Source organism: Phalacrocorax aristotelis, chromosome 18 (assembly GCF_949628215.1).
Source record: "Phalacrocorax aristotelis chromosome 18, bGulAri2.1, whole genome shotgun sequence".
Classification (NCBI taxonomy): Eukaryota; Metazoa; Chordata; class Aves; order Suliformes; family Phalacrocoracidae; genus Phalacrocorax; species Phalacrocorax aristotelis.
Window position 1 is genome coordinate 1,850,475 of NC_134293.1, and position 18,107 is coordinate 1,868,581.

At 53.5% G+C, this 18,107-nt stretch overlaps 1 protein-coding gene across 1 annotated transcript in view; it reads left to right on the forward strand.

The window, feature by feature from the left end:
- The first annotated feature begins 321 nt into the window (after window positions 1-321).
- CPD (carboxypeptidase D) overlaps window positions 322-18,107 on the forward strand; it is a 28,180-nt gene continuing 10,394 nt past the window's right edge. Inside the window, exons 1-9 of the mRNA XM_075113546.1 lie at window positions 322-1,064; window positions 3,510-3,757; window positions 12,022-12,164; window positions 12,907-13,076; window positions 13,686-14,053; window positions 14,601-14,792; window positions 15,704-15,871; window positions 17,060-17,169; window positions 17,640-17,742. Coding sequence (XP_074969647.1) covers window positions 388-1,064; window positions 3,510-3,757; window positions 12,022-12,164; window positions 12,907-13,076; window positions 13,686-14,053; window positions 14,601-14,792; window positions 15,704-15,871; window positions 17,060-17,169; window positions 17,640-17,742 — 2,179 coding nt within the window. The 5' untranslated portion in view covers window positions 322-387. The remainder of the gene's footprint in view (window positions 1,065-3,509; window positions 3,758-12,021; window positions 12,165-12,906; window positions 13,077-13,685; window positions 14,054-14,600; window positions 14,793-15,703; window positions 15,872-17,059; window positions 17,170-17,639; window positions 17,743-18,107) is intronic.

An 18,107-nucleotide genomic window follows, 5' to 3' on the forward strand; every position in this document is an offset into this window, starting at 1 on the left:
GGGGAGCCAAAGGCTGCTTTCTCCTGGTGGGGGCGGGAGAAACACCCTCTCTCAGGGGAGCGCAGGAGGGTCCTCGCCGCCGCCCCCCCCCCGCCTCAGCCCCCAGCGCCGCCGTCCGCGGCCCTCCCCGCGGCGGGGGCAGCGGCGCGGCCGGCAGGGGGCGCCGCAGCGCTCCCCGCCGCCTCACCCCGCCGTGACGCAGCGCTCCCTACCGCCTCTCATTGGTCACTCGCCGCCTCGCCCATGCGACCCCGCCCCTCGGCCCGTCGCTCATTGGCGGGAGGCGGAAGGAGGGTCCGCCCCAGGGTGGGGCGAGAGCCACCGCCTCCGCCTCCTCGTCCTCCCGCAGCCCGGCGGAGCGGCGGGCCCGGGGCGTGCGGCGGGGCCATGGCGGGCGCGGTGCGGGGGCTCGGCCGGCGGCGGGGGCGGCTGCTCCTCCCGCTCCTCTGCGCCCTGCTGCTGGGCCCGGCTCGCGCCGCGCACATCAAGAAGGCGGAGGTGGCGGCGGCGGCGGCGCCCGGCGAGACGCTGCGGTACCTGCACTCGGCCGAGCTGGGCGAGGCGCTGCGGGCGCTGGCGGCCGCGGCCCCCCCGGGCCTGGCTCGGCTCTTCAGCATCGGCGACTCGGTGGAGGGGCGGCCGCTGTGGGTGCTGCGCCTCACGGCGGGGCTGGGGCCGGAGCGGGCCGGCGAGGAGCCCGGCGGAGCGGCCCTGCCCGGCCGGCCGCAGGTGAAGCTGGTGGGGAACATGCACGGGGACGAGCCGCTGGCGCGGCCGCTGCTGCTGCGCCTGGCCCAGGAGCTGGTGCGGGGCTGGGCCGGCGGCGAGGAGCGCATCGGCCGCTTGCTCAACACCACCGACCTCTACCTGCTGCCCAGCCTCAACCCCGACGGCTTCGAGCGCGCCCGCGAAGGCGACTGCGGCGGCGGGGCGGAGGGCGGCCGGGAGAACGGCCGCGGCCGCGACCTCAACCGCAGCTTCCCCGACCAGTTCGGGGCCGCCGAGCCCGACCTGGAGCCCGTACCCGAGGTGCGAGCCCTCATCGCCTGGATGCGCCGCAACAAGTGAGTGCGGCCCGGCCCCGCTCCCCGCACCCCTCTCCGGGGATGGGGGACCCTCGCCTCCGCTCCCCGGCGGCTTCAGCTCGCTGTCAGCCTTTCCCAGCGCTTCCTAGCAGTGCTTGAGGGGTGGGGAAGCCATTTCCCACCTGTTTCTCCCCAGCCTGCGCAGGGGTTGGCCTGTTTTCGCAGGTGGTGGACGTCCCGCACCTAGTGAGCGGGCTGACCCGCACGCCGGCCAGCGTGTGCAGGAGAGCAGTTCAGTGGCTGCGGTTTGCCATGCGCCTGGTGAGGGGTCACACTAGCCCTGCTGGGCACAGCCCATGCCCGGGCACCCCCGACCTCCGTAGCCATCCGCATGTCTCCCTTCTCCAGGAGCCTGTGGGTGGAAACTCCTCATCTTGAGCTTCTCTGTGGGTCTTGCTCTTGGGACCAATAATGCTTTCACCATGAGCTGTGGGATGCTTAAAATATTTGGGGTTAAGCGTTTAGCTGGTCTGTGTACAAACATGTAAACAAGAGAGTTGTGTTGAGCAGGGCTTCTCCCCCATCTTCGTGTTTCATGGAAAATTCCCTGGATTTAGCAATAATGCTTTGTGCAGCAGCATTTCCAGATGCAGGCCCTGCTCCCGCAGCCCTCTGCCCTTCTGTCATGTCGAAGCACGCAGGGCTGAGCCGTAAGCGCCCACGCTGACCCATCAGGCTCTCACCTGAACCGAGGGGGTGAATGGTGAGAGGCTGCTGTGCCCAGAGAGGGACAACCTGGGAGGGGAGACGGTGCCTGCGGAGCCCAGCTCCGGTTTGGGTCCCTGGGCGGCCCCGGGCGGTGCAGCGGCCAGGCTGGGCACTCTCTTCGTTTGCTGTGTGTTCTTTAGAAAACTCTGGAAGGTCGAACTACTAAGGTCAGCACAACCACCTGTGTGAAGTTGTGCAGGGAAAGCCATAATGCAAAGTCTGATCAGACACGAGCAACGCGCTGAGATGAGCTGTGGCCCTCTTCCCAAGATGGGGATGGAGAGAGAAAGGGGCAGGGGTTGGCCGATGGCCGGGGTGCGCTGGAGGGCTCTTGGCCGGACCCAACCAAGGCGCGCAGTCTTAGGCATCGTGCCATGTTTGCTCAGGTTTAGGGAACAAAATTTGCTGGGAAGAACTATGTTTATAAAAACTTGGTGGGTGGGGGTGCCCATGGGGATTGTTGCTCTAGAGGAGTTTCGTGAACGCACCAGGAACTTGCTTGTCCTGAGGATCCTTTAGGACAGCTCTGATGCAGCAGTTTGCACCAGACTTAGTTACTAGGGAAACTCATGCACATTCTTAATACCATTTTGAAAATACCTTGGGCTTTTTATTTTTTTGCAAGTGCTTGAGGGGAGATTTGCCTGTAAGCTGATGTGAAACAGGAAGAACGTGGTGCTTTGTGCACCCCTCTGCCTGGCAGCACCAGTTAATGCTGGTACAATCGTTAGACTAACATAACCGCTGATAGAAAAACAAGTGGGTAAACAGAACTGTTTGATTAAAAAAGGAGATAGTGGGTGTAATGCAATTTGAATGCGCCACTTTAAGCGAGGCAAAGGTATTGGTCACGTTACCTCTGCTCAGAAACTAAATCCCATTTGACCGAGTGAGGAGGAGAGCACTTTTCCCCCTCAACGCTGTATTTGATGGAAAGAGGAAGAGCAGAGACAATTGCCTTTGGGATTCATTGAAATGCTTACGCTGCCTGTGATCAAATTAAAGTGTGATATAGGGCATGCTGTGCTGTATTTTCTGACTTGGGATTTTAACAGCTCTGTCACATGTCCAGATTTTATTTGTGCAAGCCAGTTCTGTTGCACATACCGAGCATTGCTCAAAGCTCGATGAAGAGCCATGTACGTCGCTTTATGCGCAGGGCGCCGCTTGTTGAGGTCTCTGTCTTAGGCTGGAGCAAGAAACTTGTTTTGCCTCCAGTAATGCCAGATGTCAGTTTGGGGAGTGAATATAGCCGTTCTGAGAGTTGGTTAATTGCAAAAACCTGCTGACTTCCCCAACGTGCTCCCTCTTGGATGCTGTTCAGACCCTCTGACGATCCTGCTCGCTGTGTTGGAGGCTGGTGTTAATGGGAGGGGGTATGCCTCTGGGGACAGTGTATCTTTTATCCGACTCAGTGTTGGACGAGAGCATATCTGTTCCTGTAACCTTGGTGTAGCTGCAGCTCCGCTGGGGTTCTCCCTGCACGGGGCTCGTGGAGCAGCGGCCGATTGCTTCCTCTTCCAAAGTCGTGTTACCACTGGGCAGCTCGTCCAGTTTGCCTTGTTGATCCCAAGCAGAGTTTGGAGGCTCCCGAGAGAACACGGTGTGGATGGGAAGGCAGCAGAATAATGGGTTGGGCGGCTGTAGCTGGCTTCCTGTTGAAACTGTTCCAGTATGACTCTTTCTTTCTCTTCTTTTCCTCCTTCCCAACCCCAGGTTTCTGCTCTCTGGCAATCTTCACGGTGGCTCGGTGGTTGCAAGCTATCCCTATGATGACTCTCCCACACATAAGCCCACAGGAGTCTACAGTAAATCAGCTGATGACGAAGTGTTCAAATATTTGGCAAAAGCTTACGCGTCACACCACCCTATAATGAGAACTGGCAAACCCAATTGCCCTGGCGAGGAGGGAGAGACCTTCCAAGATGGTATCACAAACGGTGCCCAGTGGTACGATGTAGAAGGTAAGCTGTAGTGGTGAATCGCCCCAGCTCTGCTGGTTCCCCTAACAGACTGTCTTAGAGAAATAGTTTCTTGCTCTCACTGAGAACTGACATCCAAACCAGTGGCAATTATTGCAGAGGAAAGGACAGTGGGCGGAGTGATATTTTTAGCTTTTGAATTTGTTCTAGCAGCTTGAAGTGAGGGGAAGCAGTATCACAGGCACACCAGTAAGTGCCTGATGAATCACAGCCTGGGAGATGTTCGTAGGGAATAGATCATGGCAAACTGGAGGGTTCTTTCTGACCCTGTTAGGTGCTGGAGAGTTATCCTGCATGTGGGAGGCTTCGATTGGCAATTGAACTGTCATTTGGTCTCCAGGTGGCTACTAAATTCTGATACAGGAAAGAGGAAGCTCTTGTTGAAGGTGTTAAATCATGTTGCTATATCGTGAGGTTATTTGAACCGCCAAACTTGTAATTCTACAAATGATTATAGAACAGCCTGGTGTAAAACTATGTAAAATGATTTAAATGTGTGGTCTGAGCTAACATAGCTGCTCTCGGTGGAGGTGGGGTAGGGAGCTTTTCCGTGAACTGCTCTGCTGCCAGACCTGTGCAGAGAGTGAAACCAGTACAGCCTGTTCTCGTCCACTGGTGCAGTGGGATGTAGAAGGGATCTGAAATTTGGTCTGCTGGGGCTTCTAGGAGAGCTCCTGTTCCCTCCATTAGGCAGCTGCACTGGGAGGTGACCTGAATATAAGGAAATTATCTCCCTGTGCCAGCACTCTGCTTGTGTGGAGGTGGCTGGCCTGGCTCAGCCACGCTGAGCTGCTCTGTGTGCACTGGTTTTGCTTAAAATGGGCTTTAGAGGACAGCTTTTGTGACGAGATGTTCTTGTGGAAAAGGCTCTCTGGGCCGTTGGGATGAGAAATCATGGCTGTGTCATTAGAAGAAGTTACACCATTGCTGTGCTCCCTCAGCGGATGTTGTACAACCGTGGCCTTGCCAGGCAGTGCAGAAACTCCTCGGGTGAGGACACCACAAAAACCTTGCATAAATGATCCGAAGAAGTTGCGTTGCTGCGCCTGGACTGCTCTGCTTTCCCTCACGCGAGGGCTGAGGGATGATGGCAGGAGTGCTGAGCAAGCAGTGGCATCGAATGTTGCTCATCCTTCAGAGCTTACAGCTGGAGAAATTCTAAAAAGATGATGTTTCTCCAAAACATGGGCATCAGAGCTGACTCCGATCTTAACCCTGCATCCACCTTGCTCGGGAAGGAGGGAGAGGGATCCAGCATTGGGCCTGAACACGTCACCTCTGCTGGAAGAGGAATTCTTGATTTCAGTAGTGACTGAATCATCCCCCAGGATTTCACTGGTCAAGATTTCAGCCTGGAGCAGAGGAGGCCGAGGGCAGCCTCATGGCGCTCTGCAGCTCCCTCCCGAGGGGAGGAGGAGGGGCAGGGCTGGTCTCTGCTCTCTGGTGCCCAACGCCAGGACCCGAGGGAAAGGCAGGGAGATGTGCCAGGGGAGGGTTAGGCTGGGTATTAGGGAAAGGCCCTTCCCCCAGAGGGTGGTGGAGCCCTGGCACAGGCTCCCCAGGGAGGCATCACGGCACCAGCCTGGTGATATCCAGCAAGTGCTTGGACAAGGCCCTCAGAGCCATGGTGTGAATTTGGGGTGTCCTGTGCAGGGACAGGAGCTGGACTCGATGGTCCTTGTGAGTCCCTCCCAGCTCAGGGCATTCTTAAGATGATATGAAATAAGATGCCATGTTGAAATAAGAGGCAGTTTTACCTCTTTCTCTAGCAGCCATCTCCTTCCCTCCACCCTTTGGAGCACACCAGCCCTGGTGGTTGCTGGCTCGAGGTTCACTCTGCTGCTGTGGAAAGTCCAGGAGGAGGAAGGTTTGTGTAATGTGGTGAATTTGCTTACGAGGGAACAGGATATCCTGGATGATCTGTGCTGCCTTGTTCTGGTGGCAGTTGTTATCGGCAAACATCTCAGTCGGGAGGTTTGTTAGCTGCAGCTCTAACGCTTTCTGCCCTTGTAATGAAGCAGGATGGGTGTGCTCTGAAGGGAGGCTGGTTCCAGAGCTTTGGGCCTGGGTTCCCCCGCTCCCAGTGAGCGTCATTTTTCACCACAGCGTTAACCACATCCTCCTGCTGGGATGTGAGGCCCCTGGCTAGTGGCTGTGGCACTGGGTGCAAGCCTTTCAGGCTGCCTTTGCCTTGTCAGCGAGCAGAGCAGTGGTTTCACCTACTTTCCTTTCACAGCAAACGGCAAGGTGTGAACTGAAGACTGGTTTGCTCCATGCTGCCGTCACTGTGGTTTATACTGTGTCTAACAGCCTCCATCCCCTGCGGAAACAAACCCTTTTGCTGTGACAAGCCGCAATCTCAGTCTCGGCGCTGATGGCTGTAGGCGATTCATGGGCAGAGGTTATAGAGAGGGTGCACTGACACCAACTCTGAGTAGAGCATTGCTGAGCTTGGCAGCCCTGTGCGGTTTCTCCCCTAAGCGGTGACTTACGTCTCGTGGCTGTTGAAGGTGCACACGTGGAGGGTGATGGCAGCCCTTGGAGCACCTCCCAGACTGTCGAGTGTAACCCACGGGGGCTGAGATCCAGGGAAGAGCTCGGATGAACGAAGATACCGCAGAGGCCAGTACGCCTGGTTTTTTTGATGCTGTCTGTAGTTACTGTGCCCCTTCAGGGTTTTAGGGGCTAACGTTTATTTTTAATAGTGGATGAAGAGCAGGCAAAGGGGGGTCAGCTGTACACAGTGTGCGGCAGAAGTGGCAAAACCACCACAGTGGCTGTATTGACTCATCTGACTGTGCCAAGGACTGCCGAGGCTCCTACTCGGACCAGGAGGCCTTTCCCAATGACCGCAGAATGTAATTGTGCGGTAAAATGAGGCTGGGGAAATCCCAGTACCCTGTGGGAGCTCGCTGGGCTGAGCTCTAGAGATACCCAGAGCATGCGGTTCTGTGAGCGGTGCGGGGCATGCACTTGTGGCCTGTGGATCGGGTTGTGTCAGGAGAGGCTGCTGGCTCCAAGCGAACTAAAGCCAGGAAAAACAAAGAAATGAGAACATAATGTCTCAACAGGTAGAATTTTTCCTGCCACGTTTTATCCTGTGAAATCAGGCATGCTGGAAGGCCAACTGCTGTGGGATTCATTGTCCCAGAGTTCCCAGTTCAGGTTTATGCTGGTGCCAGACCTCGTTAACTTTCATTTGAGTTTGCAAACAACCTTTTTCATGTGTCAAACCGAGGTGGCAAGTACCAACCATTGGAGTAATTGTTAAGGTCAAGTGTGCACAGAGAGAGGCGGCTCTCCGCCAGACGGCTGAATTTGGCTTCTGCATTCCAGCTGCTATAGATAAGCACGTGTGTGACTGGGGTTGTTCTTTACAGGCTATCTCTGTTGTACATGCCATAACTCTTCCTTCCTTTTTAACCTCTGAGGGCTTTAACTACCAAGTGGCTGGTTCAGATGAAGAAAATACATGCAGATCTGGGCTGGTGTATGGTCCAGGTGACGCTTGGAAATCTGTTAAGAAACTCTTTAAGTCTTACCTGTGGGAAGGATGGGCTTGCCTTTATTTTGTAAAGAGCCCAGTTCAGAAACTGAATTCAGCGTGACTTTCAGGGGGGTGTTTTGTGGGCAGCCCTGGAAGGTCTTGTTGTTTGCAGTCGCTTCCTGTAAGTTATTTTCCTTGCTAGTTTGATTCTCTGATGTCCAAGTGTTTGAGATGTTTCGTGTCTCCTGGAAGGCGCTTCTCAGGTTGAAAATAGATTTAGGTTATGTTTGTGCTTACTGGGTTGTTTTGAGTGTGGTTGCTAGCCACACTGAGCTTCCGACCAGCTTTTAGTGGTGTCAAACTCGGAGCAATTAAAAGCAGTGCTGAGAACAGCGGGTGCTCATGGCATCGCTGCAGTGGCCTCTTTCCTGGGCACGGCACAAGGCGGGTGACAGAGTGTGAGCTCTGGTAGAAGTTTTCAGCCACATCTTTCTGGGATATGCACAATGAGCTGCCCGTATGTGTTTGTGTTTTTATAAAACCCTTACTGCAAATGTTTCTTTCTTGAAGAAAGTACTGGCTTGGTGGTGTGAGGGTCTGATGCCTCTTTTCACATCTAACGTGAGCGGGTGGGCAGTGCTCTGGCGCTGCAGCTCTTGGGAAGGCTCTACCCTCCTCTTTGAGAGAGCCCTGGGAAGGCTGCAGGGCTGTGCTGCTCTGGGCTCTGCCATGCAGCTGCTGGAGTGGGAGGCTGAAACCTCACCTCTGAGTTTCAATGATTTCAGAAAGACTTCAGACCAAAATGTTCCTCTGCCTGTTTGGTGCTGCTGCTGTGCCCACCCGGCCTCATGCTACGAGACAGTCGGTTCTGTCCGCAGAGTAAGCAACTTGTGCCACGTATTTAATCACGTCTCTAGCTTGCTTTGTGCTGCCTGTGCTCTCTGCAGAGCATACAGGACCATTTCTCTGCTTTGCCGTAGCTGCCTGCTTCAGCAAGAGCTGGAATTAGAGAGTGTTCTGCATAGTGCAGTTTGAAAATAGTCCTTCCTGGCTGGCCTGGAAGGCTTCTCCTGGCATGTGGTGTATTGATGGTATCTGGATCCCCGGGCTTGACTGTAGAGAGCTGCATTCCCTGGCTTGCCTGCCTGGTGCGGAGCTTGGCAGGGAGCAGAGGCACGCTTGTCAGAGCAAACTGTTCAGTCCTCGTGCTGCGAGAGGTCTGGGACCCTTGCCTGAAGTGCAGTCCTGATGCTCAAGGGCTGGGACAGAGCAGGGGAGAGGTTTGTTCTGAGTGTTTTTGTGACCTACTGCCAGCCAGGGACTGGCTTGCTGTGACTGGAAGCTGTTCACTTTTGCTTTGCTTTCCTCACTGGTAAAACAGGCACGGTGGCGTTGGGTTGACGGTTGGACTTGATGATCTTACAGGTCTTTTCCAACCTTAGTGATTCCATGATGCTTCATTGGGAGGCTGAAGCTTTACACAGTGTGGGCTAAAAGACACCCTGTGGTTAAAAAATGCTGGAATAAATCCAGCAGGTTATCCCAGAGAGTACCCAAATGGGTAGGTGCAGCAGAAGCACTGTAGTCTGACAGTTCTTTGTCTTGGGTGTGCTTTTTCTGCTCTGCTCCTTGAATGCAGTGCTCTGCTAGTGGTAGGCTGTGTGCAGGTCTCCCTCTACACCTCCCGATCTTCTGCAGAGCCAGGAGAGGCTGTGCAGATGGTATATGGAAAAATACATAATTCCATATGCTGTAAAAATAACTGTCCTGCCCTGTAATGGGGCCATGCGAAGGCCAAATCTGTGCAGCAGATACAATCCAAATTTTCAAGCATGCAATGGACTACTTTCACAAAGAGACAGTTTTACCAAAATTGATGTAGCAAGCTCTAATTTAGTCCGTTGCTGCTCTATTATGGGTGAGCATCTGTCCTAAATTTACTTGAAAGGCAGATGAAGCACTAAATATGCTTTATAATGGCTCTGGTTTACGTATGGCTGTTTTCAAATGCATTAGCGTCCCGCTAAGAACAGATGGTTATAGGCTGGCAAATTGTTTCATTCTGCACGGTGTTTACTGGCGAGCGAGCAGCCCGCTGTGTGTTACTCCTCTGAACCTGGTGGTAGGAGCTGAATTAGAACTGGGTGTGTATCAGAGCCGCAGCCCTTGTTCCTCTAACCTTTTCAACTGAGTTTGAGAGTTTTAAAGTCCTCAGATGCCTTTTTGGCCCCTCGTGCTGGACAGAAAAGTCTCTTTCCTGTTGATCTCAGCCTGCGCAAGGCTGCGCTGCTCTCCTTCTGGCAGCAAGTGACATTTGATATTTTTTTTTTCTTACAGTAAAAGCTTTGTGTTCCCTTAGCAGCAGGCTCCCAGAAGAATTGAGAGGAACTGGGACATCTTTGATGTGGTACCATCCCGTGCATCTTCCCAGGGGTCTGTTCTTCTTAAATCCTACTTCATGCTGTCAGGCCACCTCTGCGCTTCCCGGGTGTGGTGGGGCTCCTGCGTCCAGAGCAGCGGCCCCTGACCTTTTGGGACAGTGAATGCTCACAGCCACCACATGTATTATAAGACTCCTCTGCTTGGTAAAGTGCTGCTGCTAGCTTTTCCTGGCCGTGCATTGACACAGCCTCTGCAAATGCCAGGTAGTGCATTTACATCGTGGTATTGATCGATTCTGGCCGGTTAATTGGCTGGTACCCCAGAGGGTCCCTCGCTTGTGAATGATTAGGAAACTGCTTGGACAAAGCGAGCAAGGTTTATTAGCATAGCGCTAATGTAGCACTTTGGTGGGCAAAGCAAATGGTGGGAGTACAAAGTCTGCATTTCTTACAGACTTGCCTGCTGAGGTCCTGCGGGCCGTGCCATGATGTGCCACAGGCCGTCTTCTGCTCCTCTTTCCTCCTGGAGATTGCATCACCCTCCTGCGGAGCAAATATATAGCTGTTCCATGGCAGGTGGGCTTCTAAGAGCCAGTTCGACTTCCTCAGCTCATCCAGAGGAGGCTCGTTGCCTGGGCCCCCGTGTCCGGCCGACGCCGGTGGGAGTCGTTCGGTCGGTGCGCGGAGGCCTCCGGGCTGAGCGGCCCCAGGCGCTGCTGTGCAGGTTGGGATGGAGCCGCCCGGGCAGCGGCGGCCAAGGCCGTGGCATGCCAGTCCGCCCGGATTGTAACTGCATAAGGTCGTGTAACCCAGAAGATATCATTAGTATGCATAAAACTTAGTGTGGTGTGTCTTCTGTACTGACACAACTGCCTGATTTACTGGTGGTGGTGGGAACGATCCTCTCATGTGGCTGTGACATCCGGCTATAGTCATGTGGTGGGGTTTGTCAGGGTGACTCTGAAACCTGTTTCACAGACTTGTGGTGGTTTTGGAATGTCCTTTTTACTATTGAAGACTCCCATGAATGTTTACAGGGCTGAACATTTACAGACTTCAGCAGCATGCTGAAGTCTGAGCTCCAGATCGTGAGCGTTGGTACCTGCGGACCTCAAGTCCTGCTGGTACGTGATTCATTTGTGTTTGACAAACAGGTTTGCTTGCTGAGAGTTGGACGTAAACTTCGGTAAATGGGGTCAGGACACTTGCTGGAACAAGGTGACTTTTTTGTTTCTCTGAAGGGCAAGAATAACAAGGGGAGCTTAATACTGGGAAGCAGCTCCGTACACTCCTCTTCTCTGGTGCTCACGGAGGTTTGGCTGGTTTAACACCAAGCTAGGACGCTGTCCCCATGTGCTGCAGCATCCTTAAATTAATTGAGACTGCTGCCTTAATGAGGAAATGTGGGAGGAGGCTGCTGACTTGGCGGCAGGGCTCAGGGAAAAGAGCGAGTTTCGCATTTGGAGTTTCTAAGGTGGACAAGCCTGTGTCCTGTTCTCCTCTTGCAGGACATGGCTGTTGTGGGGTCACAGGAGTCCTCAGCAGTGAGGGACGTGTCACTGCCCTCCCCGATCAAGAGGAGAGTTTCCTGAAGGTGATTTGGACTCGCTGCAGTTCACTGCATGCTGTCACCATGTCAGACCTTGTCAGACTTTCTGCTAGGGCTGCCCTAAATATCAAGTAAATGGAGACCTTCAGATAAGGAGTTGGAGGAAAAGAGCGGCCTGAGGAAGTAGAGAAGGGGAAGCATTGCTCTCGTCTCGTCTAGGGTTTTGCTAAGATTATTTTAGGAGAACGGCTGTGTGGTCCTTGAAACTTTTCATGTGCAAACTTGAGCTGCCACCTCCCAGGCTGATGGTCTGGTGTGTTCTTTTGTATCAGAGGCCTGAAGCTCAATTTGGGTAGAGTAACATCTCTTGCAGGAAAACCTCGCAAATCTCAAGCTGGCTTGGAGAGCATAGCGAAGGACGCGGCAGCAGTCGTGTCCAAACTCCAGCCTGCCTGCCCTAGCCTCCAGGACTCGTAGTGTCTGGAAAATGTCTTCACAGTGAAATGAACCCGTATGAGTTTCCAAGTGCTGTGCTGCTGAGTTCAGCTGGCAGAGCTGTGAGACCGAAGGGACCGTCATCTTTGAACTGTCTGTGGCTGATCTGAATGGCCCAGTCTGCCGGTTGCTGGGGGAGACAGAGCTCAGTCTTCCCCAGCACAGGATCTCACCACGATCTGATCTGACGTTTCTCCGTAGGTTGTTCACTCTGGAGCTAGGACAGCAGCCTGGTGAGATGCCGTGGGGGCTATAGGACAGGGACAAATGTGCATCCTGTGGTGGGATGTCTGTGAGTTGCTCTTTGGGACATGTCTCTGCCTTCTTTTTTCAGGTGGGATGCAGGATTACAACTACGTGTGGGCCAGCTGCTTTGAGATCACGTTGGAGCTGTCCTGCTGCAAATACCCACCGACCTCCGAGCTTCAGCAGGAGTGGGAGAACAACCGGGAGTCTCTCCTTGCTTTCATTGAGAAGGTACTGCGGGTTGGGACGGGGTGCAGGGCAGCAGCTGTGAAACCCACGTGTCCGCGGTGGGCTGAGAGCACTGTGTTCAGTTGCTCCTGTGGCTTTGTTTGCTGCGTGGGGTAGCACGACTGCCACAGTTGCTGCACAGAGGTTGGTGGTTACAAAGCTGCTGTGTATCTCTGTGGTTCTGCCACAGTTCCCGCATCCTCCACAATAGCGGAGCTCTGCTCAGAGAGGCCTCGTGGGGCTCAGTGTTAAACAGAGGGACCAATCAGTGCAGTTCTCACTAAGCAATGCAGAGTTCCTGTATGGCCTCAGTGCCGTGAACCTCCAGTGATGTGAGAAAGCACCAACGCTGCTGAGGCCTTGGCTTGCAGAGTCCTCTGCCAGGCTGTCTCCAGATGCCCAGGCATGAGTCGAGTAGGTGACAGTTTGGGAAGGGAGGCAGCTGCATTTTTTCCCTCGGCATGGCCCGTAACCCTGCTATGTTCATATCGCCCATGTCGATGAAATAGAGGATTAGTTAGGGAGGATCAGTTCTGAGACCTTGCTGCCTTCCCGGTGGATACTGGAATTCCTGTCCTTGCCGTCTGGTCAAGCACTGTCTGAATCATGGGCCCATGTGTGTCTTTGCCTGGCATCTGTCCTGCTCTGCTGCTTTTGGGGAAGGGCAGGGGGGTATTGCTGGGGGAGGACACGGTTCTTCTGACATTGCCTGTCTTCAACCTGGCTCTTGCATTGTTTTCCTCAGGTCCACATTGGTGTGAAAGGCTTTGTCAAGGACGCAGTCACTGGAGCTGGCCTGGAGAATGCGACCATTGTTGTCGCCGGTATTGCTCATAACATCACAGCGGGCAAATGTGGCGATTACCACCGACTGCTTGTGCCTGGGACCTACAACGTGACCGCAGTTGTAATGGGGTAATGTCTCTGCGGCAGCCTGCATCCACACTGCCAACTGCTCATGTTCCTTCGCTTGATTTCTTCCCCCCAAGCATCTTGTTGTCTATTTACGGGGCTTGGCTGGAAGCTGTAGGAGTAAAGGGCTCCAGGTTAGAGCTGCAGCTGTGTTTGTTCACCCCATGCCCCGCTGCAGCAGGGTGCTGTTGGGTGCACAGCATTTCTGTCACCTTTGTTTAATTGCTTGTATCAAACTGCACCTTACTTCCTGGGAAAAGGGAGAAAGTGGAGTAGGGCCACCCCAGTAAGAGTTCGTGCTGTCTCAAGTCTGGGTGTAAACGTGTAGCCTGCCCCTAGGCTAGCCCTGCGATATGCCTGTGGCTTCTTCCCGATGAGTCTGTAAACAGGAACTCGTGCCTCTGTGACACAGCAAGGACAGCAGCATAGTTTGGTCTGGTGGCAGTTGGGTGAGTCCCATCAGCTTGTCTGCTGGTGAATCTCTTGCGTAGTCATTAACATCCCAGTGCCTTTGGGCTGGGAGGAGTAGGCTGGAGTGGTGGAGAGGCTGCAGGGGGTTTTGGCCTCTGTTCTGCAGAGCCGCCTTGCTGAAGCCAGCCCTTTTGTTCACAGTTACACACCAATGACCAGAGAAAACATCGAGGTGAAGGAGGGAGCTGCAACAGAAGTGGATTTCTCCTTGCAGCCAACGGTAATGCCCCCAGCTCTTAACGTCATGCAGTTCACGGCGACGCCCGCTCCTGTCTCTACCGTCACCCCCACCCCTGTGCACGCAGAGGCCCCAAGCCCAACGTCTCTCCATGAACCCATCCAACCTGTGGACTTCCGCCACCATCACTTTTCAGACATGGAGATCTTCCTGCGGCGGTACGCCAGCGAGTACCCCAGCATAACCCGACTCTACTCTGTGGGCAAGTCGGTGGAGCTGCGGGAGCTCTATGTGATGGAGATCTCTGACAACCCTGGCATGCATGAAGCAGGTAACGTGGGAAATCCTTTCTCGCGAGGCACAAACACAAGTGACAGATGTCTTGCTTTGGGAGACCGTGGGCAGAGCAAAAAGGAATGTAGAGCTGGCACCTGTCTGAAGAGGGAGTGAGCTGCCCCTTGCAGTATCCCTTCTAAAAAGACCAGGTGTGGTGGGTGGCGCTAGTGTGTTAAAGAGCATTGCTGGGGACATCCACGGATCTACACTACACTTACGCCCTCAGAGATATGGTGTAAATTTGGGGTTGTCCTGTGCAGGGACAGGAGTTGGACTTGATGATCCTTGTGGGTCCCTTCCAGCTCAGGGCATTCCATGATTCTATATAGGGTCATGGAGCTCTGGGGACAAAAGGATGCAGGGGCTGCCCCAAAACAGTATTCATCCTTTTTAGTGTTGTGGGAGCAGAAGGGTAAATTTTAGGTAAACGCTCTCCAACCCTGCAGAACGGCCTGAGACAGCAGTGCTCAGCGTGGTGAGGTGTCTCCAAGCTTTAATGCAGTGGTTATAATTGTCTCTCTGGTGTGGCCATATGTACGCAGGTGAGCCGGAGTTCAAGTACATCGGTAACATGCATGGCAATGAAGTTGTGGGGCGAGAGCTTCTCCTGAACCTCATCGAGTACCTCTGCAAGAACTTTGGCACAGATCCTGAGGTGACCGACTTGGTCCGGAGCACACGGATCCACATCATGCCGTCCATGAACCCTGATGGCTATGAGAAGTCCCAGGAAGGTAGTGCTGTCTGCACTGAAACATCTGTGGGGTTTCTAGCTCTGAGAACAAGCCTTTGGGCTCATGATACCTCCCTGAGGAATCGGGAAGCCTTGCTGAAGCACAAGTGCACAGGGAGGCTGGGAAGGGACTTGGTGTGTGCTGTGGGCTGAGTGGGCGGCCCTGCTCTGCAGGATGTGGGCGGTCAACTGATGCTCGAAGCTGTTGGAGAGAGCTCTTAGGCTTCGGCAGTGCTATATGCTGCCCCTGTTTGGGTCCCCTTATGGTTTGTGGCTATCCCAAGGCTTATTTTAAAAAGAGACATTCCTTTGACACAGCTCATGCTTGCTGTGCTTCGGTCCATGCTTTTAGTAACATGTGATGTGGGAACCAGGCTGACTGCAGAGCACTTGTCCAAGGATAATATAGACTTCTATTGTGATGTTGAAATTGGCAAAAACATCCCTCAAGGAAGTCCTTAAAGCTGCGTGGCTCTTGCAGATTGGCAGAACAAAGTCTGTCCAGAACAATTTTCTGGAAGCAGAGCTCTGCTAGGGTTGAACAAAGAACTTGTCCGGCTGGTTTGAGAAGGTGAGCTCTGAGGTTTCTGCAGTCGGGACATTGGGCTGCTGGGATTGTTCGTGGTTCGCTGCCTTTCTGGCTGGAGCTTTTCAGCTGTGGTCTGGCTGGCACCGAGTGCCTGTGCAAACACCTGCTGAAACGGCCCTCAGACACCTGTGTGCACAGGGCGGGCCTGCTGCTGGAGGAGGGCGTGGGTGTCCCCTCTCTGCAGCGTGTAGGAGCCCGGCACCTCTGTGCTCTCTGCTGTCTTCCATTGATAGCTGTAAGCTCTGTAGTCAAGAGGATGAAGCCTCTGCACTGAAGTGGGAACGTGCATAGGGCGCAAGCTTGAACTTGTGTTTAATTTTCAGGAGATAGAGGAGGTACCGTTGGCAGAAACAACAGCAACAACTACGACCTGAACCGGAACTTCCCAGATCAGTTCTTCCACGTGGCAGACCCTCCGCAGCCAGAAACTCTCGCTGTCATGACCTGGTTAAAGACTTACCCCTTTGTGCTCTCCGCAAACCTGCACGGAGGTATGGCAGCCAAACTGAGCTCCTCCCTTTGCGCTGATGTTCAAGAGATGGGGGTTTGCAGGGCTGTCTCCTTGGCATGAACTGAGGAGCTCTTGCAGGGAGCTCTCTGCCCTTGGCATTGCCGTGAAATGGCAGGAGCAAGGGCAGCCAGGTTCCTGCAACAGGGGTGAGGCCGTTTCCACAGGCCCTACACAAACAAAGAGGAAACCAAACCTTCTGTTCATGCTGCTGGAAGGTGGATCAGAAGCTGGAAAGAGAGGGTGAAGCCCGTGTCCCCAGGCGCATTTGCAGGGAGTCGAAGAGGCTGCTGGAAGGATCACAACCACTTCTCTGAGGGAGCGCTTGCGTTGGGGAGTAGTTAGTTCATTGCCTGGAGGGAGATGGGAATGGACTCTAGTCAGCGGCCAGGTCTGGGAACGTGATAATAATGCTGTGGCTGTTGGAGACTTCATAGCGTTTATAAAATTAAGGGAACGAGATGTAATCCTCAGGGTTCCCTGCCTTGAATTGCATGGCGGAACTATGAAATTTGCTGTAATTTAATTATCTTTTTGGAGTGATCTAAATTAAGTCTCTGTATTTCATCTTATTCCCCAGACGGTTTGTCTGCTGGCTTGTAGCTGTGGTAACTTGCAGGTGGTTGCTCTGCGCTAGCGTGTTTAATTTTGGAGTGCAGAAGTACCGTGTGTGGGTACGAGGGAGCTGGCAGTTCTCCAGCAGCGGTGGTGTCTGGGGTTCCACAGTGCTATTAGCACAGCTTGCTTAGGGAAAGCTTCAGTAAGCCAAAGATATTATAATCCAACAGTGCTTGCAATAAACTCCAGAAGGCTGAAAAACTACAGCAGTTGGGCCAAGGGCACTGTGCATGTTCTAGGAAATTCCTCCCCTCGCTCTCTCTCTCCTCTGTGAAAGTGGTTATTGGGAGGTTGTGCTCATCCCTCCTGCACGTAAGAGCCAAACCTTTGATGTGTCGTGGCTTGGGTTCACCTTCCCAACTGGGTGTGGTCTTATCGGTTCCTGTGCTTTTGTTGTCTCTTCTAGCCACGGGGCTTAATGCTTTGTTTAATGCCAAGCCTTGAGAAACAGAAGACTTGGCGCTCTTTGGAGAAAAAGAAAAACTTCCCCTGTTAGGCTGAGGGATCACTTGGAAAGCGTGCAAGTACGAGTCAAAGCTTGTTTCCCCTGCAGGTTCTCTGGTGGTTAATTACCCCTTTGATGATGATGAACAAGGAATAGCCATATACAGTAAATCCCCAGACGATGCTGTGTTTCAGAAGCTGGCGCTTTCCTACTCCAAGGTAAAGCTCCAATGGGAAAACGGGCACATCCTGCTGGGTTAACTTACGGTGCTGTCGGGAACCTCTCGAGTGGCTGGTGGAGGAAGGCGCAGGTACCGTGGGCACCTGGTGTTGCAGGCACAGCAGAAGGGTCCTGCGGGAGGCGCTCGTGCCATGAGTGGGTGCCATGAATGGGTGCCCAGCGTGTTCTGTCTGCAGGCACTGTAGGAGGAGCTCTGTGCAGGCCCAGGGGCCGTACACGCTGAAGGGTGCTAGAAAGTGCTAAAAACACGGGCTGGGAGGAGAGCAAAGGCGTCTACGAGTTGTGGTTGGGTGTGGGTGCAGTCTGTTTGTGCTACAGCCATACAAACACGTGCCTGCGGGAACCTCTGCGTTTGGTAACCCCAAGTGCGTGACTAACGCTAGAGCAAAAGTGCCAGTGGCTGCAGAGTGCAGAGACTCAGCTTCACATGTTGCATCTTGTTTTTTAGGAAAACACGAAGATGTATCAGGGAAGCCCTTGTAAGGATATGTACTCCACCGAGTACTTCCCGCACGGCATCACTAATGGGGCTCAGTGGTACAACGTTCCAGGTAAAGTAGACCTTAAATCTCGTGCACTGTTTGTCTCCAAATTAATGCATATGCAGGCTGAAGAATCTAGTCTGAGCAGTCGCAAACTCTGCGTTGGTCAGCCTAGATTACTGGGACTCAGGTTGCTTTTATAACTTCTTAAATAAGGTGCCCAGATGAAATTCCTTCCCTCAAGTATAACTTTTAGTGTAGTTTTTCTGGGTATTAGCAAAATTGTTTCATAAAACTTTACAGGGGTATATTAGCATGAAAGGTATTTACAAGAAGGCCAGTTATTTGTCGCTGTTTTGGCATCCCTTTGAAGCTTGAATCTTGCCCTGTGTAAAATCCTTCTGTCTCCCGCTATAAAATGCGTGCTGTAGTTT